This window comes from Equus quagga, chromosome 5 (genome assembly GCF_021613505.1).
Source record: "Equus quagga isolate Etosha38 chromosome 5, UCLA_HA_Equagga_1.0, whole genome shotgun sequence".
NCBI classification, from domain to species: Eukaryota; Metazoa; Chordata; class Mammalia; order Perissodactyla; family Equidae; genus Equus; species Equus quagga.
The window spans coordinates 130,164,924-130,189,211 of record NC_060271.1 but is presented as its reverse complement, the minus strand read 5'-3'; the positions used below and the strand labels follow the sequence as shown (position 1 = coordinate 130,189,211).

Here is a 24,288-nt window from a genome sequence, read left to right as displayed (position 1 = left end):
CCCAGAGTAACGATGAGAACGCTTACCCACGGGGAAGTCTGGTTTCGGTTGTGTGTCTCACGCTTAGTGAGGCTGACTTCGTAGCGTGGTCCTTTAGAAGTCTGGAGGAATGCCACAGCTTTCTGTAAAACTGCGAAATGTCTTGTCATTACTCGAAAGAGCACTCGAAGGTAATGATAATACAGATTTATAACCCTTCAGCTGAGCATGTCTGAGATTTTTATAGTCTGCAGTTTAAACTTCTTAACGCTACATTTCATGGAAGAGATTCTTCGGAGACGGGCTTTCAGCTCCAGATCAGGCACCAGCTGTGTGTCGTTAGACAGGTCTCCCAACCTCTCTGAGCCTTAGTTTCTTCATCTATAAAATAAGGAGAAAAGTAGGGACAGAAATAATGACCAGATAGGATTGTTGCTAGGATTAAATTAGATGATGCTTGTGGAAATGCTTGCACGTGGCCTTCCTCTGCTGTTAGTCTCTGGTCCACCGTGACCTTCAGTTGCCATTCTGCTGAGATTCTGTATGAAGTCTGTTCATTTTTATGCCTGCATTTCATTTATTTTGTAAACGTTACCTTCAGTTTTTAATAAATGTGAATATGAACATAGTCTAAAAAGTTATTATACTATTCTAATACATATACTACAATTCTAGGTAAGAAGTCATTTTCCCTCAGAATTTTGAGGACATTTCACTGTTGTGAAAATCCAAAGTATTCCGATTATTTTAATCTTTGGAGTGCACCCAGTTTTTCTTTCTGGAAGTTCTTGGGATCTTCCCTTTATTCCTGGTAATCTAAAATGTCATGGTGATGGGCCTGGCCATGTGTCCTTTTTCACTTATTGTGCTGGGCACTGGGTGGGTCCTTTAAATCCATAAGTTTATGTCCTGGAAATTTTTCTAGATTATTTCTTTGGGACTATCATTCCCTCCCTTTCCTTTCTCTCTTTTCCTGGAACTCCTATTGAACCCCATGGATTGATCTTCGAATTTTCTGATCTTTCCTCTCCTTTGTGTCATTATCTTCAACTCTGTCTTCCAGCCTTTCTACTAAACTTTAAATTTCTATTATCGTTTAAAGTTTTTAAGAGTTCATTCTTGTTTTCTGAATGTTTGCGTTTTCTTTTTTAAAGACTTTATGGTATTAGAGCAGTTTTAGGTTCGCAGCAAAATTGAGAGGAAGGAACAGAGAGTCCCCATGCACCCCTGCCCCCACGTTCATGTTCTCTTTTTACAGCATTCTGTTCTTGCTTTGTGGATGCGTTTTCCTTTGAGGATATTGATCATGGTGGATGTTTTCCTTTGCAGCTTTTGTTTGCTCTCTTTTCTTTGTTTCTTTTGGTCTCAACCTGTTTCGTTAAAGGGTTTCTCAAAAGCCTCTGTGAGGCTGACAGTCTTTGGGTGTCTGCTTGTTGTTCAGAGTCAGGCACAGAAAATTGCTGTATGTACCCATATGGCTGTTGACGGTGGACTTCCCAGGAGGTGATTGGATGTGGATCTGTGACATTGGGGGTACCTTCAGTTGTCAATATCTACCCATCCTCAAGCCTGAGTGTCAGCATTTTGGGGGAACCAAATAGGGAGAAGGAACGTGAAGTGGGGCACTTCAGCCACCGTGTATAGACCTGGAGCCAGTTCCTGGTCTCAGTCCTGGGTCTCACGCCTGTTGTCAGCTGTGTCCCAGAGTCCACATTCTCCGAGGTTTATTTTTTCCTGAGTAAACCTCCAGCCTTCAGCAGAGATGAGAAGGGAGCTGCTGGGGGCCGGGGGAGGAGGAGGGAGAGGAAGCCCCCCACCCCTGGTCTTCAGCTCCCCTTTTCACTGTTGCCCCCGATGCCTGAACCCTTTCTGGCTTCTGTGGTGAGTTTGGACTGGTCTGCCTCTCAGGAGGCCGCTCCCTGTTGCAGGACTGGGCTTTAGTTCTTGCTCTCAAAGTCCAGCCCCGCTTCTCCTTCCACTTTGTGTCTTCTAAGTGTTGTTGGCATGTCTTGTCTGCTTTTACTTTCTCTCCTCTCTCTCTGTCTTTGTATGTCTGTACCTCTGTATTCCTCACTGTCTTCTTGGTGTGGTTTTAGAGGGAGTAGAGATAATGCGTGTATGCCATCTGTCCCCTTTCACTGGAAGCCTCTTCACCTTCCTTTGTCCCCTCTTGTAATAATCCTTGATCTTCCTTGAAGTTTCTGCCCTGCACTTATTCCAATGAACTTCAACTCAACCTAAAGATTCCTTCTCGTTCTGAGTCCTCTAAGTGACACAGCTTGACCTACGGGTGCCACGGGAAGAGAAGGGCATGGCCTGCATGTCACTCATCAGGGGTGTGCTGAGATAGCCCACCTTTGTGACTCTAGATTCCCCTGGGGTCAGTCTGCTTCATCTGGTCCAGGTCATAGGTGCTTCTGGGGTCACATGGACCAGTGGAGGTTAAGTGCTGGTTCTGGGCCGTGAGCTGACATAGAGCTGTGATTGAGGTTGATTTGGTGAAATACACCCACATCTGATTACCTCCCGTGAGGCCCACCAGCCATTCAACTGCACCCCCATGTGCAGAGCTTTCAAGCAACCTTTTGGCCTTCACTCTTAAAAACAAGCAGATATCCAAGGGTCCAGCTGAAACAGTGTCCCCGGGCCTCTTGCCCCAGGTCTTCCTTCCAAGTGTACCCCAGACATCCCTGTCCGATTGACTTGCCTAAGACATCACCTTTATCATCATAAATCCCTTGTTCTGAAGCTCCAGGGGCTACTGAAACAATGTCTAATTTTTACCCTTCATTTTGTTTTTATTCTGTCATGGTGCCATCTCGTAAACCACTTATCACTCGAGAGATGAGCTTATTTCCTTTTCCTAAAGCGTTTCTGTATTCATGGAGCTTTCATATCTTTGTGCTCTTCTGTCTCTTTCTCAAAGGCTAGTCCCAGTTTTTTTTTGCCAAAAATATCCTACCTTTCTTATTTGGCCCATTTTGAATACCAGCCCCTTTGGCTGCCCACGTTCTCACTGATTCCTCCCAACCCTGCTTATGTTGTAGCACTCATGGACCATAGCACTATTTGTCACTTATCATTTATGATCTGGAATTCTTATCTTTTCATGTAAGTGTTCAGATTTAGCTGGAAATTAATATCATGCCCTGATGACCAGCTGCTATGCTAGGCACTTTCACGCACTCTGTCTCTTTTAACTCTCTATGATGAACAAGCCGTTCTTCCAAGTGCCCATTTTACAGATGAGAATACCAAGGCCCAGTGAGTCACACCTCCTCTCTCTAGTCCACTCCAGCCAGGCCCTTGTGCATTACAGTGAATTCTGTGGTTTGGCTGTCATCTCTGTGTGACGGGCACTGCTTTGGATTCTGTAGTTGGAAGAGCATCATGCACCAGCTTTGGGAGAACTGGACCAGGCCCTGGAATGCAGGCAGTGGAGTATGATGCATCAGGGTGTGGAAGAAATCCCCACGGTTGGCACATCTGAAGTCTAGCAGTCTCTCGCAGCAGGAATCTAGCAAAGAGACAGTGCCTGGGGAGTGGGTGGTCATGGCCACCCGGAGAGAGCCCAGCCCAGGAGGCCTTTCACTGGGGTGGCCTTCATTCCACAAGGCATTTGGTAGGACTCAGCCTTCCGTGTTTGGCTCTGACCCAGGCTCTCCTCCCTCTGGCTCTTTAGTTCCCCATCTGACAAGTGCGAGATTCTGACATGGCAGAGAGCTCCAGCGGGGCCTCCCCCTCAGCTTGCTCTGCCCCCTGATCCCAAACCCTCCTTAGCTCGCAGGTGGTCTCGTCTGGCAGAGCACTGCTCTGTTAGTGGGAAGTTCCCACACCCCGCGATTGTGGTCCAATGGGACTAACAAAAGGGCCACAGTGTTTCCGGAAGGTTCTCAGTGCTCCCTCCCCATCTGTATTTACCAATATTACTTATTATGATTTCAAATGCATCATAAGATGGAGAGCAGGGTACATTTTCTCTCTCACCCTTTGCTTATAGACGTTAAAGCTTTGATGTTTGCTTGGGGTTGTAAAATAAAATGTCCAGTTTTCTTTTTGGTTGTCTTTTTTCTTTGTTTGTTTGTTTTTTGGTGAGGGAGATTGGTGCTGAGCTAAGACCTGTTGCCAATCTTCCTGGTTTGTTTCTTTTTCCTCCCAGAGCCCCAGTGCATAGTTGTAAGTCCTTCTAGTTCTTCTGTGTGGGACGCCGCCACACATGGCTCGATAAGTGGTGTGTAGGTCTGTGCCCAGGATCCAAACCGGTGAACCCTGGGCCACCGAAGCAGAGTGCGTGAACTTAACCACTCGGCTACCAGGCTGGCCCCCTAATGTCTGTTTTTTTGAGTGTGAAAGTTTTCTATGCCATTGTCCCTTGTGTGTTTCTTCTCTCCGGCCGTGCTTCCACCTCTCCCTCCCCCTCCTTCCTCCCTCATCCCCAATTCTATTTCTTTTCTTTTAATAAGTGTTCCTTCAGGTTACCTAACATCTCCAAGACTTGCATTTGTCATCTTTAAATAGCTTCACAATAGCCCTCACCTGGCTGCCAAGTGTGATAATCAAGGGAGCATGCCCAGGGCCTTGCGCGCAGGGGCTGGACAATGAACGCTGGTTTTCTTTCTTCCTCTTTGTTGCCCCGTCCGTGTTAGGCCTTGATTTGCCTTAACCAGTGGAGTCCTCTGGGCTCAGGGTGCCCATCAGCTGTCAGGCGGGCTGAGTAGGACCTTGGGAAGGTAGGATCTGGATGCCCCGAGCCCTTTCTTTCAGTCCCCGAGCATGATTCTGCAGGGGCTCCATGTAAAATGGGCCGGACTTAGAGCTGCTTTCTGTGTGCGTGAAGCTCTGCAGACAAAGATCTATAGAAATAGGAGGCATTCGTGATGTTATTAATTGGCGGCAGCTTTAAACGGACCACCCTGAATTGAAAATAAGGCAAGTGTCCCCAGATGTGGCCGGTAACGCCTCATTCACCTACTGAAGGATGCAGCAGGTCAAGAAAAAAGGCCGATGAGAGGGCCTGGAGCCACTCTGACGGGCTATTCAGTGGCTCCCCCAGCTGACCTCTCTTTTTCAGGAGCACTTTCTTTTTGTTGCGGCTAATTCCTGAAGCAATCCTCCCAACAGCTCATTTCCCCAGGCTGTAAGCAGAGGCTGACCAAGGGGCCCTGCAGTCGGGAATTATTGCCACGAGCAGGAAGTGTTGAATGGTTTCCATTTACTTTTAGTTGGAAGAGGAAAGGCTGGACCTTCCTTACAATAGAGGCAGAAAATCAACGTGACTGCTTGGCCCATTTTATCTTCAGGAGGGAAACCAGAGCTCCTTGGGGCACCCACAGTCCCATCTTGAAATTGCTCTGCCAGGCAGAGCAAGGACAAGGGGACTTTCTTACGTACGTCTTAAGTCAAAGTGATGTGCGAGATCGTGCCGGCTGGTGAAGCCAGACTCACACTAGCGTGGCTGGGTGTACATCCCAGGAATGAAGCAGGAGACTACTGTCCTGTGGTCACGTCAGTGCTGGCATCTTGTGCTATTGTTTATGTCAAATATTACTTTGAAGATTAACAGTATAGTAGACAAGAAATATACCAGGATATAGAAGAATTGAAAAATCATCTTTCATCTCTTGAAGAGAATTTATGCATCTTTTTTCTCATATTGATGGTATATTTGTGAAAATCCATCAAGTACCCATCAAAAAGAAACCCTTAAGAAATTTAAAAAGTAGAGTTTCTAAAGGACACAGTGATGATTATAATCTAATACAAATTAGAAATAAATATATAAGCCTAGCCCCGCTTCTCACCCAAATCTTGACTATTTAGAAATTAAACATACGCTCCCGGATAGTTAGAGGACCTAAGAGGGGATCAGAAGAGAGATCCTAAACTGTCTAAAGAGAAGTGGAAAGGAGAACACTTTACAGTAAAACTACGTGTCCTAGCAACGAGGTACCCTGAGGAAAATGTACAGCTGTAAATGTCTTCATTATTAAAGATGTAAGATGGAAAATAACAATGACAAGAAAGTAGTCATCTTAAGAAATTTGGTAAAAGTACAAGTTAAACCAAAAGGAAATAGGAAGAGGGAAATATAAACAAAAAGCTAAATTTAAAATGAAACAGAAACATTAGGAAGGAATATAAATTTAAATGCCGGTTCTTGGGAAGGACTAAGTATAGCGATTTAACCGCATGTATGATCCGAGAGAAATGTCTGCGCAAACCTCTGCCCCTTCACTCAATGGGAGATGATGCAGCCATTAAAACTGTCTTAAAAGCATTTGTAAGAGGATTGGGTGAAATGCTTATGTCAAGTGAAAAAGGCAGAATCAAAAATTGTATTCTAGAATGATTATGGCTATGTGGATAGGATCTCTTATCTCCCTCCTAACCCCGAGTTCTAAAGAGAATTAAGTCTGGAAAGAATCAAAATATCATGGTAGGAAGGAAGTCCCGACACAGGCTGCTACACAGAGGGACCTTGAAAACGTGATGCTCATGAAAAGAAGCCAGTCACAGCAGACCACACGCCGTGTGAGTCCATTAATATGACATTTCCAGAGGAGGCACAGCCACGGAGACAGCGAGTAAATTAGCAGTTGCCTAGGGCTGGAGGATTGAGGGGTTGGGGGGTAACGGCTAAAGGCTATGAGGTTTCTTTTTAGGGTGATGAAAATAGTCTAAAATCAATTGTGTGACGGTTGCACAGCAGTGAATATCCTAAAAACCCCTGAATTGTGTTAAGTGGGCGAACGGTACGGTGTGGTATGTGAATGCTATCTTCATCAAGCTGCTCCCCCCAAAAAATCACAAGGGTTATCTTGGGGGATGGAAATATTGGTGATTTTCCTCTTGTTTTTCCACCCTCTTTTGTAATTTCCAGATTTCCAGGTGTAATTCTGCGTTACTTGTATAATGGAAACAACAAAATAAAAATCACTTTAAAGGAGGAATGTTAATAATTGGGCTTTTAGCAGAAAAGGTAGTGATGGGGAGTCTGCGAGGCTGCCTCTGAGACGGTGAGGGGGCCCGAGTGCTGTGATCCTGAAACGTGGGGACTGGGCGTTGTGGGTCACTGCACTGTCAGCTGCCGGCACATACATAAAGTGGCCCTGGACTATTCTGCAGGGAATGTGAAATTCTCAAGGAAAATAGAGCATCCTTTCTCCGGGGTCTCTCAGAGGCAGGCTCACATCTCGGGGGGAAAAGCTGGGGTCTGTGAAACCTGGGGATGACTAAGCGCCAATTTCTAGTAAAATATTCTGAGAGGTGTCAGACTCTGCTGAGTGCTAAATTAGAGAAAGCTGTTACTTATATAACTTCCTGTAATTGCCCGGCACTAGCTGCGGCTAAGAGCCGCCTTCTCCTCCTCTTTGCGAGCGGGGGACACACGGCCCTCCCCTCCTCGCAGCGGGTCTACCTTCTACCTTTGGGCTTCACGCTCAGCTCAGTCTTTTTCACTGAAACTGAAATGCTGTTTTAAACAGAAGACTCCATTGTCTCTTTTGAAGATGGGAAACTCTTACGCTGGACAGCTGAAGACGACGCGGTTCGAAGAGGTCTTGCACAGCTCTATCGAGGCCTCGCTGCGGTCCAGCAGCCTGGTGCCCAGGCCCATCTTCTCCCAGCTGTACCTGGAAGCTGAGCGGCAGCTCTCTGCTCTGGAAGGTAGGAGCTGCGTTTGTGCATTTCTTGTATTGATGTAGCTGATGTTAGCAACAGAACTTGAAACCTTTCCTCTGCTGTTCTGCTAGAAAATGTTGAGCCCAGCAGAAAAGAATTGTTAGAAGAAGAAAGTGGCACATACGTTCCTACTTAGCTAAAACTAAAATAAGTTTCAGCCATAAAGTTGCAAGGAATAAAATTATTCATTGGATTAACAGGAGAAAAGAATAGGGCCGAGTTTGACTCTTCTCAATTGGTTGTCACTTACCCTTATTAAAAGGTTTGACGTTTTCACTTGGATAAACATTTTTTTCTCTTTATCCCAGGATTCTTGACCATATCTTTGCAAAGTAGCCTAGGTAGTTTCTCCTTATGATAGCAGATACAAGAGCCCTCTAGAAACTTTTAAAAACCAAGAACAAACCCTTATGAATTTAACGTGTGCTAAGAATAAATAAATAAATAATCTTCAGGCATGAGGACAACTTTAAGGTTTACTTAATTATCCAGAGACATTAGAATGGTTGTATTTTTCGATCTTTAGTGTATATTTTTTATAGCTGTGTATTTTCATGAAGTTAAAGAGGCTATGCTTTAAAATAAAAATGAACTAATTAAGAAAGCGTGCGGTATGCCAGGTCCTGTGTTGGGGTGGTCACGATGTGAGTGAGTGTGTCAGTGTGAATGCGTGTGTGTGTGTGTTGGGGGTTGTGGGGATGACGGGCTGGAGAAAGTTGCACAGAAGGAAAAATGAGGCACGGGCGCTGTGTGATATCTGAGAGTTCCAGCAGAGAAGCGTTCCTGTGTCACTCTGTGAAATGTCCCTACAGAGTTAACCTTGCAAATCAGCTAAGAGCCAAAAAGAACTGGATCTGGGTCTAGAGAGAAACTAGATTGTGGTCAAAACCACGAAGTGGGAAACCCAAGAATTTTCTGGAATTCACATAGAAAGGACTGACGTTTTCTGGCATAGGAAGCCTTCCTGTGACACTGTGGGGAGATGAGAAATCCCTGGAGAATATGTCCTAGACTTTTGTGAAATATGTATTAAATGGTCATCCTTAACTTCTAACAGCACTGAAAGGCTTGGTGGGTCATGGTGAGTTAACGATAGTCATAATGATAAATAATTTAGTACCTTTGAATGGCACTTTGAAATCTGCTTTCACCTCCATCAGCTAAAGTAATTGAGTCTCATGATTTGGGAAGATGGAAGATTGGTTTGCTTGGAGTTTTGATGGATACCCATCTAGGGAGAGTGATCTCCATGGATTACCTTTCCTGTCCTCTACCTGGGAGGCTGCATCCCGAACATGCTGGTTTCTGAGGAGGCCCTCCCCTGCTGAGAGGGTGTGGGGTGCGCGGAGCTTTCCAGGGTAGCCCCATGCCTCCGGTGCCGAGTGCTGCAGGCTCCCTGCCAGCTGTTGGCCGCCATGTGCAGCCCTCGTGTTGGTATGAAAACCAGGGCAGACCCTGCTGTGATTTTCCCATTTTCCAGACAGAATAGGGAAATCCTCTGAGATTTCGTTTTTCGAGTCGGGAGAGGAAGGATGAGGGGTTGGTGGAAGCGGGCGACTCTTCGCTTTGCTAAATGTCACCATAAACCAAGCACTCAGCTCGAGCCCCTGCTTTCTGCATCATAAAACTTGGTGCAGATGGCATGTACAGGCCACACCTTGTTTTGTCTGTCTGTCTCTGTGTCAGGATCTCTTATCTTATTGCTGTCCTTCCTCAGAAGATAACATGAAGGATGATTTTTATGACCAGGGAGCTGGTGTACTAAACACCCTCAGTCTGTTAACATTCTCCGTATCTGTGAGGGTGGTTCAGCAGGGCCTCATCACTTTGTTCTCTGAATTAGGGGTCTTGCCACCTCCTTCTAGGGGAAAAACCTTTTACGTGTTATTTATTTATTTATTTTTTAAAGAGAGACCAACCAAACCAAACAAATACCACCCAGCCTTTTGGGATAAGTGCTTATTAATTAAAGAAGTTGCAGGCAAATTCCTATGATCCCACCCACTCAGCATGTCCTACAGTTTCTTCTCATGGAAAGAAAACAGAATGTAGTGTAAACATTCAAATGAATGGCCTCATGCTCGTGGAGTGAGGTGCCGCACTAGGATCCCTGGATTCCTGCTTCAGCTCAGGGTCCTGAGCTGCCAGTCCAGCTGGTGTGTCCAGGGCCGTCGGAAAGCTCTGCTCCTGCCGGGGACCTTGGTAAACAGTCTGGTTTGGTCTGCTCCCAGCCGGTCCCATCAAAGGTCCTGGAATGTCTGATGTAGACCTTTGACCTTTAATCCTGCTTTCTTAGTGACTGGATTTTGAGCTCTTTCTTTGACTTTCTGAGGCTTAAGACCATCCTCTTTCTTTCTTTCGGAGGGTCTGAATTCCTGTTCTTTTCGGTTTAGCAGCCTAATGTGCAGACATTCCTGTGTGTGCCCTCACAGCTCCGAAGTCTCCGACTTTCTCTCCCCTTTCTCTCCACTTGTCGGTGTCTCTGCCGTCCGCTCCGGGCCTCTGGAGGACTGGCTCAGAGACTAGTCTTGATTTTGCAGCAGAGCCTTCTATGCCACCCACTCCGTAGGTGGCTAAAGGACAGTTTGAGCCCCCATGGGAACCTGTGCTGCATTGCTGGCACCTGGGTCTGGGCAACACCACTCCCCCCGGGGCCTGCACTGAATGGCAGGAAGGAAGCCTCTGAAGGCGCCTTTGGCATTCGTCTGCCCTGCGCCCCACCCTTGTCTTCCCGGGTAATCTTTTTACAGTGTTCCCACCACCTCTGTGTTCTCTAGGCCCAGAAGGATGGAGAGACCAGGAATTCTTGCTTCATTTCTTGCTCTGACCTTCCCAAGGTCACCGACTGGCTCGAAATATTTAGTCTCCTGTCCCACAAACACCTTTAAAATAGTGGCCACTGTGAGGGTATGTTCCCAGTACCCCATACTGATTAAATCACATCTGGAATATTCTGTGCAACTCTGAGGGCCATATTTCCCCACTTGGACTGTCACAGCTCAAAGTGACTTTATATAACCACCTCATTTTAAAGATGCAGGATCTGACGCACAGAGGGGTTAAGTAACTTTCCTGGGGCCACATTAACAGTGGCAGACACAAATCCTACAACCTGAGATCTGTGAGTCCCTGTCCCATCTTTGTCCAGTGCACACGATTTCATCACTAACCTAAAACCACTCAACTCCCTGGTTGGAGGGACGGAGGGTGTCAGAGCCGAGAAAGATGGGAGTAGGAGAAATGGCGACAGAGAAGCCAGCACTAAGAGAGAAGACAGAAACAAAAGAAGAAACACCTGTCTCCTAGCCTTGTGTGTTTAAGGATGCTAATAATGACCCTAAACCATGAAGAAATCTGTATGGTCTTTATTTAACGACATTTAAAGATAGGCAGGTTGGGAAAGATTTTTACCAAAAGCGTCTGTTGAATAACTTCTTTTAACAGCCTTGAGAATTCACTTCTAGGAAATCCCCCCTTTCTCTAGCCATGCTGGGTAATAAGGTGTAGCTGTGTGTGCTCAGCTCGGTTGGGCAGATGTTTCTCGAGCACCACCCCTGTACGAGGCGTTTTGCTGGGTGCCTGGGTTACAGGGATGAGTAAGGGCAGAGGGCCTGCTCTCCAGGAGCTGAGCGTCTGTGGCTCATGACAAGAAACTCCTCTTACTGCTGTGACAGAACTCACAAACATGGAGCGGGGGATTTCCATGGTCAGTTCCTGGCTCTCCTGGCCAGTTCCACGTTTGCCATTACTCTTAAAATACAGTTTCACTTAATAAAAAGCTTTTATTAAGCCTGACCCTCTTCTAGAACATTCTGGAATGGTTTGTGTATGAGACAAATTTGGATGTGTTTGTATTTGTAGTAATTTATACATGCATGTAAATGAAAACATATAGTTTAACAGCTCTCTTCTACCATGTAAAGGCAGTTCACACTGTATTTTGTATTCTAAACTGAGCAGTGCAGTTGGTGGTGACAATGTCAGCTTGGGCATCAGACACGACTGGGAAGATGGTGGTTGAAGAGCTGTGGGCCAATCATGGGGTCTCTCTGAGCCTCTGTTTCCTTATCTGTAAAATGGTCTATATATTCCACCATGGTCCCCCCTACACAAATATTTTTGGAGTGCCTACTATGTACAAGCTTCGTGCTCCGTCCTTATTAACCAATTATACACGTATTGCACCCTTGTGCTTGTGCAGACATGTAGAGCTGTGTGGATGGGAAGAGAAGTGAACCTGAATTTGAAGTCCCCAGGCCAGGCTTGGAGGCTGAGTCTGTGACCTTGGGAAACTCATCAACTGGAGTGAGTCTCAGCTTTCCTCTTGGGTAAAGAAGCTCCGGAGACAATGCCAGACTCACGGTGTGTTTGTGAGGACTGGTTAGTGGTTCAGAAGCTGAGACTTGCTGAGTATTTCCTTCTGCCTCCATTGCTGTCACTCCTCTCTCCCACTTGTAGGTGGCAGCCGAGTGGACAATGAGGAAGAGGAAGAAGAAGGAGAAGGGGCCCTGGAGCAGAACTGTCGCCCTAATCCCTACCAGATGCACCCTCTGCCCGAAGGGTGCTGCACCACAGATGGTGAGACCACCAGCTGGGCAGGGCCCCCGATGCCCGGAGTCTGCGGCTCTGTGCTGCGGGAGTCCCCTTGCCTGTCCTGGGCCCCTAAGGTGTGAGCTGTGCCCACTGTCCCCAGCAGGTAGTGGCAGGCATGCCCTCCCCTACCAGGAGCATTGGCTGCATCACCCCAAGGGGCACACACGCTGAGGGCGCACAGCCCCTCAGCCACCCTTTGGACAGCCTCAACTTTACAAATGGATTTAGATCCCAGAGTTCATTTTTCTACATCGGTTGTTTGAAGACTAGAATATATTTTCTCAACTCAGATCTGCTGGTACTGCGTGTTTACCTCAGAATTGATTAGTAGGAATCGTCTTTCACCTCTATTGGTACTTTTCTGTTGAAAACGCAGCTACCTGTTGTCTCAGGAGCCCTGTGAAATCAGTGATGTTCTTCCCATTTGCTGCTGAGGAACCGAGGCTTGGAGATGCCGGCTGGGGTGGCAGCTTGGTCTAGAGATGCTAGCGTGTGCTCTGTGCTCAGAGACTTGCTCTGCCCCTCACTAGCCGGACAGCCTCCCGAGAGGTAGTAAGTTCATGTGTCCTGTCACCATACCAGTCAAGAGGTGTAACTAGTTAGTTATTTAGTCAGTTAATTAAAATAATTATTGAGCCCCTGCTCTGGAAATTTGGAGATAAAAGGTACAAGAATTCCCAGTTTAATGGAGCTATATAGGTAAGCAGACACTGCAGACGATGTAGAAAGTGCTATAGGGTGGGGTAGGCAAGCAGGGGTGCCCGGGAGCACAGGGAAGTTTCCTGCTGCAGGCAGAGAGCTTGGGGAAGGCTTCCTGGAGGAGGTGGTCCTTCATCTGAGTTTTGGAGAATTAGCAGGAGTTAGCGAGGAGACTGGGAGAGGGTTGGGGGAAGCTGGGACATTCCAGACAGAGGAACAGCATGTGCAAAGGCTTGGAGGGGTGAGATTGTAGCCCTCTGGGGAACTGCTAGCAGTTTATTTGGGTAAGGGTCTGCAATGCGCCTGGGCAGGGTGGGGAGAAGTGATCAGACAGCAGTGGTGGCCCCATGGGCCCTATGTGGGGGCCCAGACCCAACCCTGTGCAGGATGGCCAACAGGGGCGGGGATCAGCCCTCACTGGGAGAGGGAAGCCAGCACAGTGGCTCTTCGTGAGGTAGGACTGCTAGTGTCCACGTGTTAAAAGGCCACCTAATTAAATAAGAGAACAGTAAACTCTCCAGTGGTCATCACCGTGATTTTCAAAGAATTTCCAAATAAATGGAGTGAATGCTCTGCCCACGGCCAACTTTTCCCAAGCTCTTCAGAAGGACGGGCTGGGTCGCAGACCTGTTGGGTGCTTGACCTCAACGTCTGGGAATTTGCTTAACTTCCCCAGGACGATGAGGGGAACCGCCCCTAGCCTGAGACTCAGGCCTGGCTCCGTCCTGGCTCGCCTCTCAGCAGCTTTGAGCAAGTGACCTCTCTGAGCATCGATCGCCACGTCTTTGCACTGGGGGCAGAAATCCTTCCCATCGGCGATCACAGGAGAGCTGTGCAGAGCGTGTCCTGGCCCCGTGCCGCACACGGTGGGCGCAGGAGCAGGCCTGTCTGCTCCCCGCCCCCCAGAATCCCCCCACCACCACCCCGGACTGAGGGACGGAGGGGAGAGCAGGAGACAGCGCGCTGTCCATGGTGAAGCAGGGACATGGCGCTTTTCAAAGTGCTGTAGACTTTTGCAGGGAAGGCCTGGCCATCAGGGTTCATGGCATCTCTCTTCATCTCAGTCAGTAACTAAAGATGGAGGCCTCGAAGTGGGTGGAGCTGAATGTGCTGTTGTCAAGAAAGACCCTGGAAGGGGCCCATCCAAATAAATCGCAGCTGTTTCCGTCTTCTCCCTTTCTTCCAGATATTTTTGGACACTTATTTTTTGAATAGGAAATATATTTAAAAGCTCTCAAATACAAAAAGTTTAAAGTGGCACAGAGTGGAAGTGTCTCTGCGCGGAAGAGTCTCCTGAGTGGCGGTCACCCAGCCCCTCCCCGGAGGCAGCCGGCGAGCGGCCCAGGGCCCCGCCCTTTATTCTGGACATCAGCCTGTTCCTCATACCCGTAAAATGTAAAAATGGAAAATCACTCACAGTTTCTTATGGATTTATGTTGTATACATCTTAATCTACCACCATTTGTCTACAGTTTTTCCCTGTTAAGCTTCCTCTGTACATTAATATGTATTACATGGTGACACTGGTAATCCTAAAAACTGTGCTAAGTGTCACAAATAACTATGGTGATAATTTTTTTCTCTCAGAATTAATTTTAAAGTCAGCTGCGTCCAGAGGTAAGGGTTGGTCCTGACAAGATCCAGAAGGTTCTCGTCCGCTTGCCCATATGGATCCTGGTTCTGCTGAAGCCCCTCGTGGGCAGCAGGTGTGAGCCCCGTCTGTTCCTCCTAGGGTTCTGTCAGGCCGGGAAGGACCTGCGTCTTGTCTCCATTTCCAACGAGCCCATCGACGTCCCTGCAGACTTCCTCCTCGTGGGGGCCAAGTCCCCCAGCCTGCCAGACCATCTTCTGGTGTGTGCCGTGGACAAAAGGTTCTTGCCGGATGATAACGGGCACAACGCTCTCCTTGGTAAGTTCCTCCTTTGCCCTTCTCTACGGCTCCGGCCACATGTGGGGCGGGGACACGGCAGGCCTTTGGTGGTCGGGAACGGGCCACCTTTAGGGTCTCTTCATCAGCATGTCACACTGCCCCATTGGTGACTCTCTGTGGACTATTTCTTTGTGGAATGAAATGCAAATGAGATTTATTTTAAAATATGACTACTTTCCTGTAGAGAGCTCATCATTTAGTTTTAAAGTTTTTGTACATGTATTTATCAAACCTTTCCTAAGTGCCTACCTGGATGAGGAATGACAAACCCTGTGCCAGACCCTCCCAGAAGCCATCAGACGTGAGGCAGAAGGAGAATAAGGCTGAGTGTGTGTTCCTGCCTCCAGAACATTCATATCCTGATAACTGCCAGGCACCCTCCAGCCATTCTCTCCCTTGGTTGACCTCTCACCTCTCAAGAGGTGGTCATTATTGTCCTGTTTTTATAGATGGGCATGAACCTGTTAATGAACTTGCCAGAAGTACATGAGTAAAGGAACAGAGTGAGGATTCAAACTCATGTCTTCCCGGCTCCAAATCCTGCCCTAACTACCATACCACTTGGTTCTGTATCCTGGTCAAGGTCAGCATGGGGAAGCCGTGGCTTTGATCTTTCAAACAACCGCTGGCCCGTGAAGGCCCCGACTTCAGTGCAGAGTTGAGGCCAAGCCTTACGAAGCCTGGCTCCCATTTGTTCAGCCATTTGTTGAGCTCTTCCTGTGAGCCAGGCCCCGTGCTCAGCACATGCCCCTGTTAGTGGAGCCAGATCAGAGAGCTGGATGCACTCCTGCGTGTGATCACAGGTCGCTGTGTGGCCCCCGGGCCTCAGTATCCTCATCCACCCAGTGTGGAGGTGACTTCCACCCGTGCTCCTGGCCCTGCAGCAGTCTGGCCCCTTCACCCGGCCGGTGTCTCCTGCGGAGGAGACCTGGGCAGGCAGGCAGGTTGGAATCATCTATTTCAGACGTAGCATCAGGAACAGTCTTCGTTGCAGAAGCGAGTTTGTGAGTTGGTGAGAAAAACTTCTGGGTTAACCCCCCGCCCCCCACCACACACACACATTTTCTTCTGTACTTTCCCTGTGTACAAGCATTTAAACCTCCAGTTTTGTGTTTGATACGGCCCCCAAAGCTGGGTAGGTAAACACAGTTCAGTGGCTATTTGAGCACATTTTCTGTCTGAGGCACTGTGCGCAGGACCGAAGGGTGGAGAAGGGGAGGAAGCGAGGATTGACCCAGAGAAGAAAGAGAGACGGTTCCTGCCACGAGGGCCGGGGGGACACAGCCTGTGTAAACTCTGAAACAAGGCGGATGACCGCTGACTAGGGGAACGGACTGGGCTCTGGGACAATGACCAGGGAGAGAGAAATTTCTAGCCAAATCTCTCTTTAGGCAGGTCCATGGGCTTATTCTAGCTAGTTCTTGAGAACAAGATAATTCCAGAAAATTCACTCTAACAGAGAAGCTCCCGGAGTCATTCCAGCTCCGGTTTAATTTGCTTATCAAGGCTGCTCGGGACGAGGGACGAAACGCGTTGGGAGATGGCCTGGTGACTAGGTTAGCGTTTGATCTGGTGCTGGCCAAGGTTTGCCTGAATTCCACCACTTTGTGGCTGTAAAGGAATTGCGAGGGTGGTAAATCAAGGAGGTCCTGTGTCTTGAAATGTGGAGACAAGAATCTTTAAGTCTATTCACCACCAGCCCGGTAACAGCTTCGCTCCTCAGGCGGCCAGCGCAGAGGAAGTGGAGCCTTCGTTAATTGCTCGCCAAAAAGCCCTCCGAGGTGGGGACCAGGGGCTGGTTGGTAATAGCCAATGCTTTCTTCTTTTAAAATAACTTTATGCCCTCAGCTTGCACACTTCACACTGTTTAGGTTTCCTGCAATTAACCCTGATGGCTGCACAGGACGTGGTGGCCTCGCAGCCCTCTGGGGGCAGGGGCTCCGTGCTTTTTAGTGACCTATAAAATGGAAGCTGTGGAATATTTTGGGGGAAGTAGCAGTTTAGCTCCGCCAGCCCCCCCATAATTTATAATGAAGGGAATCTTGTTTTCTGTGAATCAACTTAGGGATTTTGTATGAGAAAGCTGAAAGATTAAACTTTAGGTGTGTGTTTCAGTTTTATGATGGTGATTCATCTAAATTGGCTGATAGCTAAGACATAAGAGGAGAAAACATTTAGCTGGAATGTTCATTTCTTAGATGGGAGCAAAGGAGTCCTGTGTTCATTCAGCAGGCGCATAACTAAGCATTTATTGAACGTAGAACCCCGACTGAAGGTGGACCGTTAGCTCAGCCCGGGGCCCCAAAGCCTAGTGGGACCTGGTCCTTTTCTGGGAGCTCAGCTCGGAGATCTGCACCAATCAACCACAGAAATAAAGCTTATAATCCATCTCTGTGCCGCATGCCGTAGCCAAGGGCTTGAAGTGCTGTCGGGTACCCAAGGGTGCACCACCTCCCAGTGGTGGGCAGGGTGTCTCGGAGGATGTGGTGTTGAGGTGAGCCCTGAAAAACGAGTGGAATTTTGCCAGTTGGAGAAGAATAGCAACAACACCACCAACTGAAAACCAACAGCAGCTACTTTAGAGAGCACTTAGCATGTGCCGGAAACCGTTCTAATTAAGTCAGATGACTGATGTGGTGGATGCATTATCTAGCATTGGTATCTGAAGAAACAAAGGCACAGGGAGCTGGCCCCGTGGCCAATTGGTTAAGTTCACGCGCTCTGCTTCGGCGGCCCAGGGTTTCACCGGTTCGGATCCTGGGCGTGGACATGGCACTGCTCATTAAGCCATGCTGAGGCGGCATCCCACATGCTACAACCAGAGTCACTCACAACTACAATATACATCTACCTACCTGGGGTCTTTGGGGAGAATAAAACAATTTACAAAAAAGAAGATTGGCAACAGATGTTAGCTTAGGTACCAATCTTTAAAAAAAAAAAAAAGAAACAAAGGCACAGAGAAGTTAACTGACTTGCTCAGGGTCACCCAGCTAGTAAGTGGCAGGTCCTGAATGTGAACCCAGTCGGAACCATATGCATGAAGGAGCTTGGCATGCTGGAGGAATGGTGAGAACTCCCTGTGACTGGAGCTGGACTCAGGACCCAGGCTGGAGTGCAGGCTGCAGGGAGGGGTCACTTGGGTCCTGCTTAGAAAAGGCTATGGTGCCCAGGAAGCCATTTCCAAACTACGGAAGCACAGAGGAGAGTAGAATAGTCTGATGTATCTATCCTTCATATTTAACAGATACACACGGCCAACCTTGTTTCATTTATAACTCTTCCCTCTTCTCTACCTCCTGAATTATTGTGAAGCAAATCCCAGACATCATGTCATTTCATCTGTCAATACTTCGGTGTGTATCTCTAAAAGATAAGAGCTTTTTCTTAGAAATCTAATACCATTGTCGTATCCAAAAAATTTAACGATAATTCCTTAATATTGTCAAATATCCAGTGTGTTCCCATTTTGTCTTATACTTTTTTTTGCAGTTGGTTTTTTGAATCAAGATCCACCCGAGATTCTCCCAAAGCATTTGATTGATATGTCCTTTAAGTTTCTCTTAATTTATACATGCGCCCTTCCTTCCTGGTTTTTCCCTTACAGCTTTTATTTTGAAGAAACATTGGGAGTGTTCAAATAAGGTGATTACCATGTTTTAATTTGTGTTTTAGAAAGATCTCTTGGAGGTCATGTGAATAATTGCTTTTTATTGGAAGGGAGAAACTGAGGCAGGGGAAGCAGTAAGGAGCCAGATGTTATGCGTCCTGACATTATACGTTTAAAGCTCCTAACATCATGCTGTCAGCCACCCTAGGCTCTGTCCTGTCTCCCCACGCCCATCTCCCCTGGCCCATCCCCATTTCCTCTGGAATACTGATAGGCTCCTGGGCTCTGCCTGCCACCCCGGTAGGGCCTTTGCACCGTGTGCCCCTCACTCGCTGCCCAGTGCACATGCTTGTCCAGGTGGCTCTTCCCAGGCAGACACCGTGGAGACACCACAGACAGAGTAGCCTCGGAAGCCCCTTCAGAGACACAGATGGATCATTTCCACACTCCATTCGGAATTTGGCCAGAATATCAAGGTGGGGGGCTATGGGCATATTTTTTCCTCATTTGTTGTCAGGCTACCTTTATCTCCACAAATAGGATTGTGATGGGACTAACAGAAATCCAAAAAGTGAAAAAGGTAAGCTGCCCAAATCCCACCACCCTGCAATAAACATCCTGTCTGGTTTTGCCCATTTTCTTTTCCGTTCCCTCCACGAGGGGCTTGACAGTGGTTGTTACAGCTTGTGTTCGCAGCAGAGATGCAATGCTAGATTCTGTGTTGTTCACTTACTGTGCTTCGGTCTTCCTGGTTTTTCCCGAGTCGCTGTTCATTTCCAGGGGACGGGAGGGTGGCCGTGGAGCTTGCTGGGTAAAGCACGGGCTGCCCGTGCCGGCACCTCCCTTGAAAGGAGCACAGAGATGCCTCTCGCCATCCGACTTCTTCAAGGTGCAATTTAAGTCCCGCCTCGCCAGGAGGCTTTCCTGGAATTGCGGTCCTGACCGGCTCCTGACCCTCGCTGCCTTCTCCCTCTGCACCGCGTGCCGGAAAAGCAAGTTCCAGCCTCGCAGAGGTGCCTCCTCTCTCGGAGCATCAGGCTGTCCGTCTGTGAAAGGGGGAGTGATTTACGCCCTGCGCGCTCTGGTTCTGAGAGCTGAGCGGGCCCCTCTGTGAAGCTTTACACTCTAAAATGCTGCCCGACTTTGAGGGACTGCTGTTATTACTGCCCATGCTTCTGCTGAATACTCATCACTGCCTCAGTATGGAGTGAGTTATTCGTGTCTGTCCCTTTCTCCTAACAGTCAGGGGCCATATATTTTTATCTGTCTTCCTCAGAGCCCCTGGCTTAATTCCGAGCAAGTGTTCTTTGAGTGAGAGCTCATGACGTATTTGTGCTCAGAAATATTTGTTAAATTTGCATTTGGCATGTTAGGTTGACAGCTTGGACCAAGTGACTGCTTGCCCTGGAGCAGCGGCCTGGACCCAGCCTCCCTGAGTATCAGGCGTGTGGTGGGAGGGAGGCACCCACAGCCCAGGAAGGCCTGAGGTGCAGGACCAGTTTGTGACCACTTGTATCTAGCGTGGTGGTATCAGCAAGGCCTCCTTGGACTTGTGGCTCAAGAAGGAAAGATCAGGCAATGGTGGGCACCCAGAGCCACCCTGAGGGTTGGGGGGACCCCCTTTCTGCAAAGGGAGGGATCTCAGCAATAAACCTGGGCCTCCTCCAGCCCGCTGTAAGCCATGTGCTCAGAGACCACCCGGTGCGTCGGAAGGAAGCACTGTGCATGCTTCAAAGAAGAATCATGTAACTGGTTCTAGAAGGAAGCGTGGGACCCATTTAGTCCTCGCCTTCCCTTTTATGGTTGGGAAACTGAAACCCGGAGACACTGAACCACGTCCCCCATATCTCACGGCACTGTGAGGGGCTGTGCAGGGTCCGCCTTGAGTGTCCTTTCCCCCTGCAGTCTCCTTTCTAATACAGCATGCTGTCCGAAATGACACTTACTGACCACCTATTGTGCCCTAGACGCCTAGTGGGCCCTTTACCTTCCTAGTCCTCCTTCAAGATGGATTTTTGTGAGGAGATGGCATAGCAGGGAGGTTCAATCCCTACTCTGATATTTCCTACCCCGTACCCAAGGGCCAGTTACTGCCTCTGTCTGTGTCTCGTTTCCCTCATCCATAAACTGGGGATCCTACTACGCATTGTTTTATAGGGCTTCAGGAGGGTTAAATGAGGATGGTTATAGTGTAAAGTGCTTGGCACCATGCCTGGCATGTGGTCTGTGTGCAGTAAATGTTCGCTATTATCATCTTGTTTATAGAGGAGGAAAGCAAAGCTCAGAGATGTTAATTAACCTGTCCAAAGTCACATAACTAGTGTGGCGGGATTTGAACCCAAGTCCTTCTGGTCCCCAAGTCTTTGCGTGCTCCACTGCAGTCAAGGGGGATGGAAAGAGGGCAGGAGCTTTCCTTCCAACAGAGGGGAGAGCCTGGCTGGGTGGCCAGCACCCATTCAGAATGCGCTTCTTAAGCAAATGCTCCCTGCCGTGCTAAATGCAGCTCACCTGGACCTCTGGGAAAATCCCACAGTGCAGCTGTGTGGTCACGAGAGAGTCATTGTTAGGGAATATTCCCGTGAAGGACTGCTTCCTCCCAGCTCTGGGTGCCTGTGCCTGGCAGGAATCTTGGGATTCAGGCTGAATCCCCTGCTCTCTGGGCCTGTTTTCTAGAGGTTGTTATAAACTGTCAAGTCCTAAGGTAGGTTTCCAAAGAGAATGGCTTGTTTTATTCTTCCTCCTGAAAAGTTTTATTGCCTTTCAGACAGTTTCCTGGAAAATTAGAATTACCTCACACGTTCAAGCTGGGGTGGTTTAAAGCACTTCCCCGGTGTCCTGGGGCCGGTCGGTAAGTGGCGTGTGGTTTTCTCGGTTGGCCCCCCGTGGCCCTGGATCACCTTGCAGAGGAGCAGCTGGTTCTCCTGGCCAGAAAGTTTTTGCCTAAGCAGGAGAGCAGTTTGCTTGCTGGCTCCCTAAATACTTCACCATAAGAGCCAGGGTTTCCAGTTTCCTTTCCGAAGCCCAGGAGGAGCTCCTTACGGGTCTGCGGGTCCCATCCCTGCCCCTGGCATGGAGCCGTGGTCCCACAGCCCACATTTCTCATGGGGCAATGGCCTGTGCTCTATTTGGCTGTTTCTCAGTGGCACCGTCAGCCTTGGCAGAGTGCTCTTAGCATCCTTGGTCTTGCAGCTCTGTTTCTTGTTCATCCACCTTTTCAACCATCAGGGTCAGAATCCCTTCCAGGGGGCTTGGAAGGCTTCTCAGGGTCTTGGTCTTAGATGACAGTGGAGCTGTGTCTATCTCGAGGTTCCCAGGTTGGATGAATATAAACATTCGGTTATCACTTCAGAGTGGACGCAGAAATCTCCCTTTCACAGTTACCTTCTTTCTTCTCCTTCCTGCCTCCTGATATTTTCTGACTGTCTACGGCATTCCTGGGGCTGGTCTGTGCACATACATCTGCATGCACAGCTGCAACTCACACCTACACACAGTCACGCCACCATCCTGGTCCTTGGGAAGCATAGGGATAGTGCTGGGAGGAAAGACCTGAATTTCAATAACTTTATCACTAAGGAAGAAGTTGCAAGGACGCTCTGAGCAATATAAAGAGCTGGAGGGGTTTGGAGAGCAGCGAGACCTGGCCCTTTAGGTCAAGGAAGGTTCTGGAGGTGTGCGTGTTTGAGCTGGGCATCGAGCGATGGCAGGAAGCATGCAGGTGGGACATACGTGAGGAAGAGTGTGAGTCTGGAGGTGAGAGGGTGGTGGGAGTGGGCAGGGGGAGTCCAGCTGGGAATTTGGTGCAGCAGAATGAGGAGCAGGAGATAAAGCTGGAGGTGAGGGTCGGGGGCATTGGGGGCAGCCTTGAATATTGTGCTTGTGGGTCTAGACTTCCCTCTCGTGCTGGGATCGAACGCATCCCTTTCCCTCTCTAGTTTGGACTATGACTTTCCCTTTCCATTTTGGAGGTTTCCCAAGAGAAAGTTTTGCTGTCCTGACGGACTGGTTGTTGTGTCAGCTAAACTGAGTAAACCATCGGGATGACAGTGAATGGCAAGAGCGACACTGCTTCTCTGTGTCTTTGCTTCCCTTCCTGTCCCTTTAAAAACAAGGAAATACAGAGCGCAGTGTTTGACATTTCTCTGGTCCCTTGTCTGTTTGCTCTGGTGCAGAGGGAGTAGGATTCTGGAAGGTTAAACAACCCTGTACCTGTCCTGTGGCTAGACTGTGAGATTTGTCCTTATTTCTGAGGCCTTTTAGGGACTATTAAATTTGCCTAAAATAAAGTAAATCAGAGAATCCAGTAGGTTTCTTCAAGGTCGACGTCTCATTTCTCTGTGGAGATGTTTTGAACCTTCACTGACTGATGTTATTTTGAACACTAGCCAGAGGCCTAGTTTTTTGAACAGAAATACTGTTCAAAAACAAAGCTGACACACACAACTGCGTGGCCTAAATCAAAATGATGTGTGTGAACTCGTCAGCCAGAGATTATGATGAAATAAATTAGTCTCAGCTTCAAGGTCTTCCTTACTAAAGGACCTTGTGCTGTAGAAACCAGACACACCGTGGGCAGAGCAACATCTTAAGGAAGAGCTTCTTGAGATAGTGAGTTTGAACCAGAAGGGTTGTCAGATAGAATAGCCAAATCATCACACTTCTCTCATCTTAGCCAACGGTTCTGGTGAGTACAGTTGGAATAGACTTACAGTTCATGAAGGTCTTTTCAAGCGTATTCTCTGGATTTTAATAGTTTGTAGGAGGTGGTTTTGTCATTGCCACTGTGTAGACAGCCGTCCCAGAGCCTCACAGTGGTGGGAACCTCTGCCGACAGCCCGACAGGCCTGTTCTGGCCTCGGGCAGCAGGATGCGGCCGCTGCGGGAGCCTCATTCTGGCCCACGTCTGCCCTCCACGGGCTGCTAAGCCCGCAGAATTCCCTCCCCACTCTCCTGGCCGGGCGTTGTGGAGCTCTCTCGTTTCTTTTCAGCAACTCATGGGATCGACTTACTTGATTCCTAGATGGAATTTTGGACTCTCAAGAGGTCTCCCAGTGTATCCAGTCTCTGTGATCTGATTGCTCTCAGATTCGGTAACAGGCCAGCACCACAGCAAGTGGGGGCATAGCAGATCACCAAGGGTACTTGATCAGCATACACTGCTGAAGGGGACAGTTCTTGGCCTGTTACCCTCGCCCTCTGTATAGGCTTTAAAATATGCCCCTAAGCAGGTTCAGCCTTCCAAGCTTGCCGGGGCCCATCTCTATGACCAAGTCTTCTAGGTTCTTCTTCTGTTGAAGCCAAGGCCATCTTGAGCCCTGGGCCACATAAGAGGATGGGGACCTTTGCCCCGTGGGATTCTCTGGTTGGTGGTACAGGACATGAATGGTCAGAGTTTTGCTCAACTATGTCTTGTTTGGACAGGACTTTGGAGGTCAATTGGAGACTTTCCTGGTTTGTTTCCTCCTCCAGGTTTCTCTGGGAATTGTGTTGGCTGTGGAAAGAAAGGCTTCTGTTACTTCACGGAATTCTCCAATCACATAAATCTTAAGTTGACCACTCAGCCCAAGAAGCAGAAACACTTGAAGTATTACCTGGTCCGCAATGCACAAGGGGCTCTAACCAAAGGACCTCTCATTTGTTGGAAAGGCTCAGGTAAGCGGTTCAGTCTGAATCCGGTGGGTGTGAAGGGTATGTGTGTGTGAAGGGGGTGTGTGTGTGTGAAGGGGGTGGGGTGTGTGAGGAAGGCAGGGTGAGTGAGGGGTGTGTTGTGAGGGAGATGTGTGTGAGGGGGTGGGGG

The 24,288-nt window shown here is 48.4% G+C and overlaps 1 protein-coding gene across 3 annotated transcripts in view; it reads left to right on the top strand.

The window, feature by feature from the left end:
* The window catches only part of GREB1 (growth regulating estrogen receptor binding 1), a 144,538-nt gene that overhangs the window by 56,322 nt on the left and 63,928 nt on the right, over nucleotides 1-24,288 (top strand). For 2 of the 3 annotated variants that reach the window (XM_046660291.1, XM_046660289.1), the window contains exons 2-5: nucleotides 7,464-7,644; nucleotides 12,118-12,237; nucleotides 14,684-14,860; nucleotides 23,961-24,143. In XM_046660291.1, coding sequence (XP_046516247.1) covers nucleotides 7,488-7,644; nucleotides 12,118-12,237; nucleotides 14,684-14,860; nucleotides 23,961-24,143 — 637 coding nt within the window. In that variant the 5' untranslated portion in view covers nucleotides 7,464-7,487. The remainder of the gene's footprint in view (nucleotides 1-7,463; nucleotides 7,645-12,117; nucleotides 12,238-14,683; nucleotides 14,861-23,960; nucleotides 24,144-24,288) is intronic. The other variant, XM_046660290.1, reaches the window with a different exon arrangement.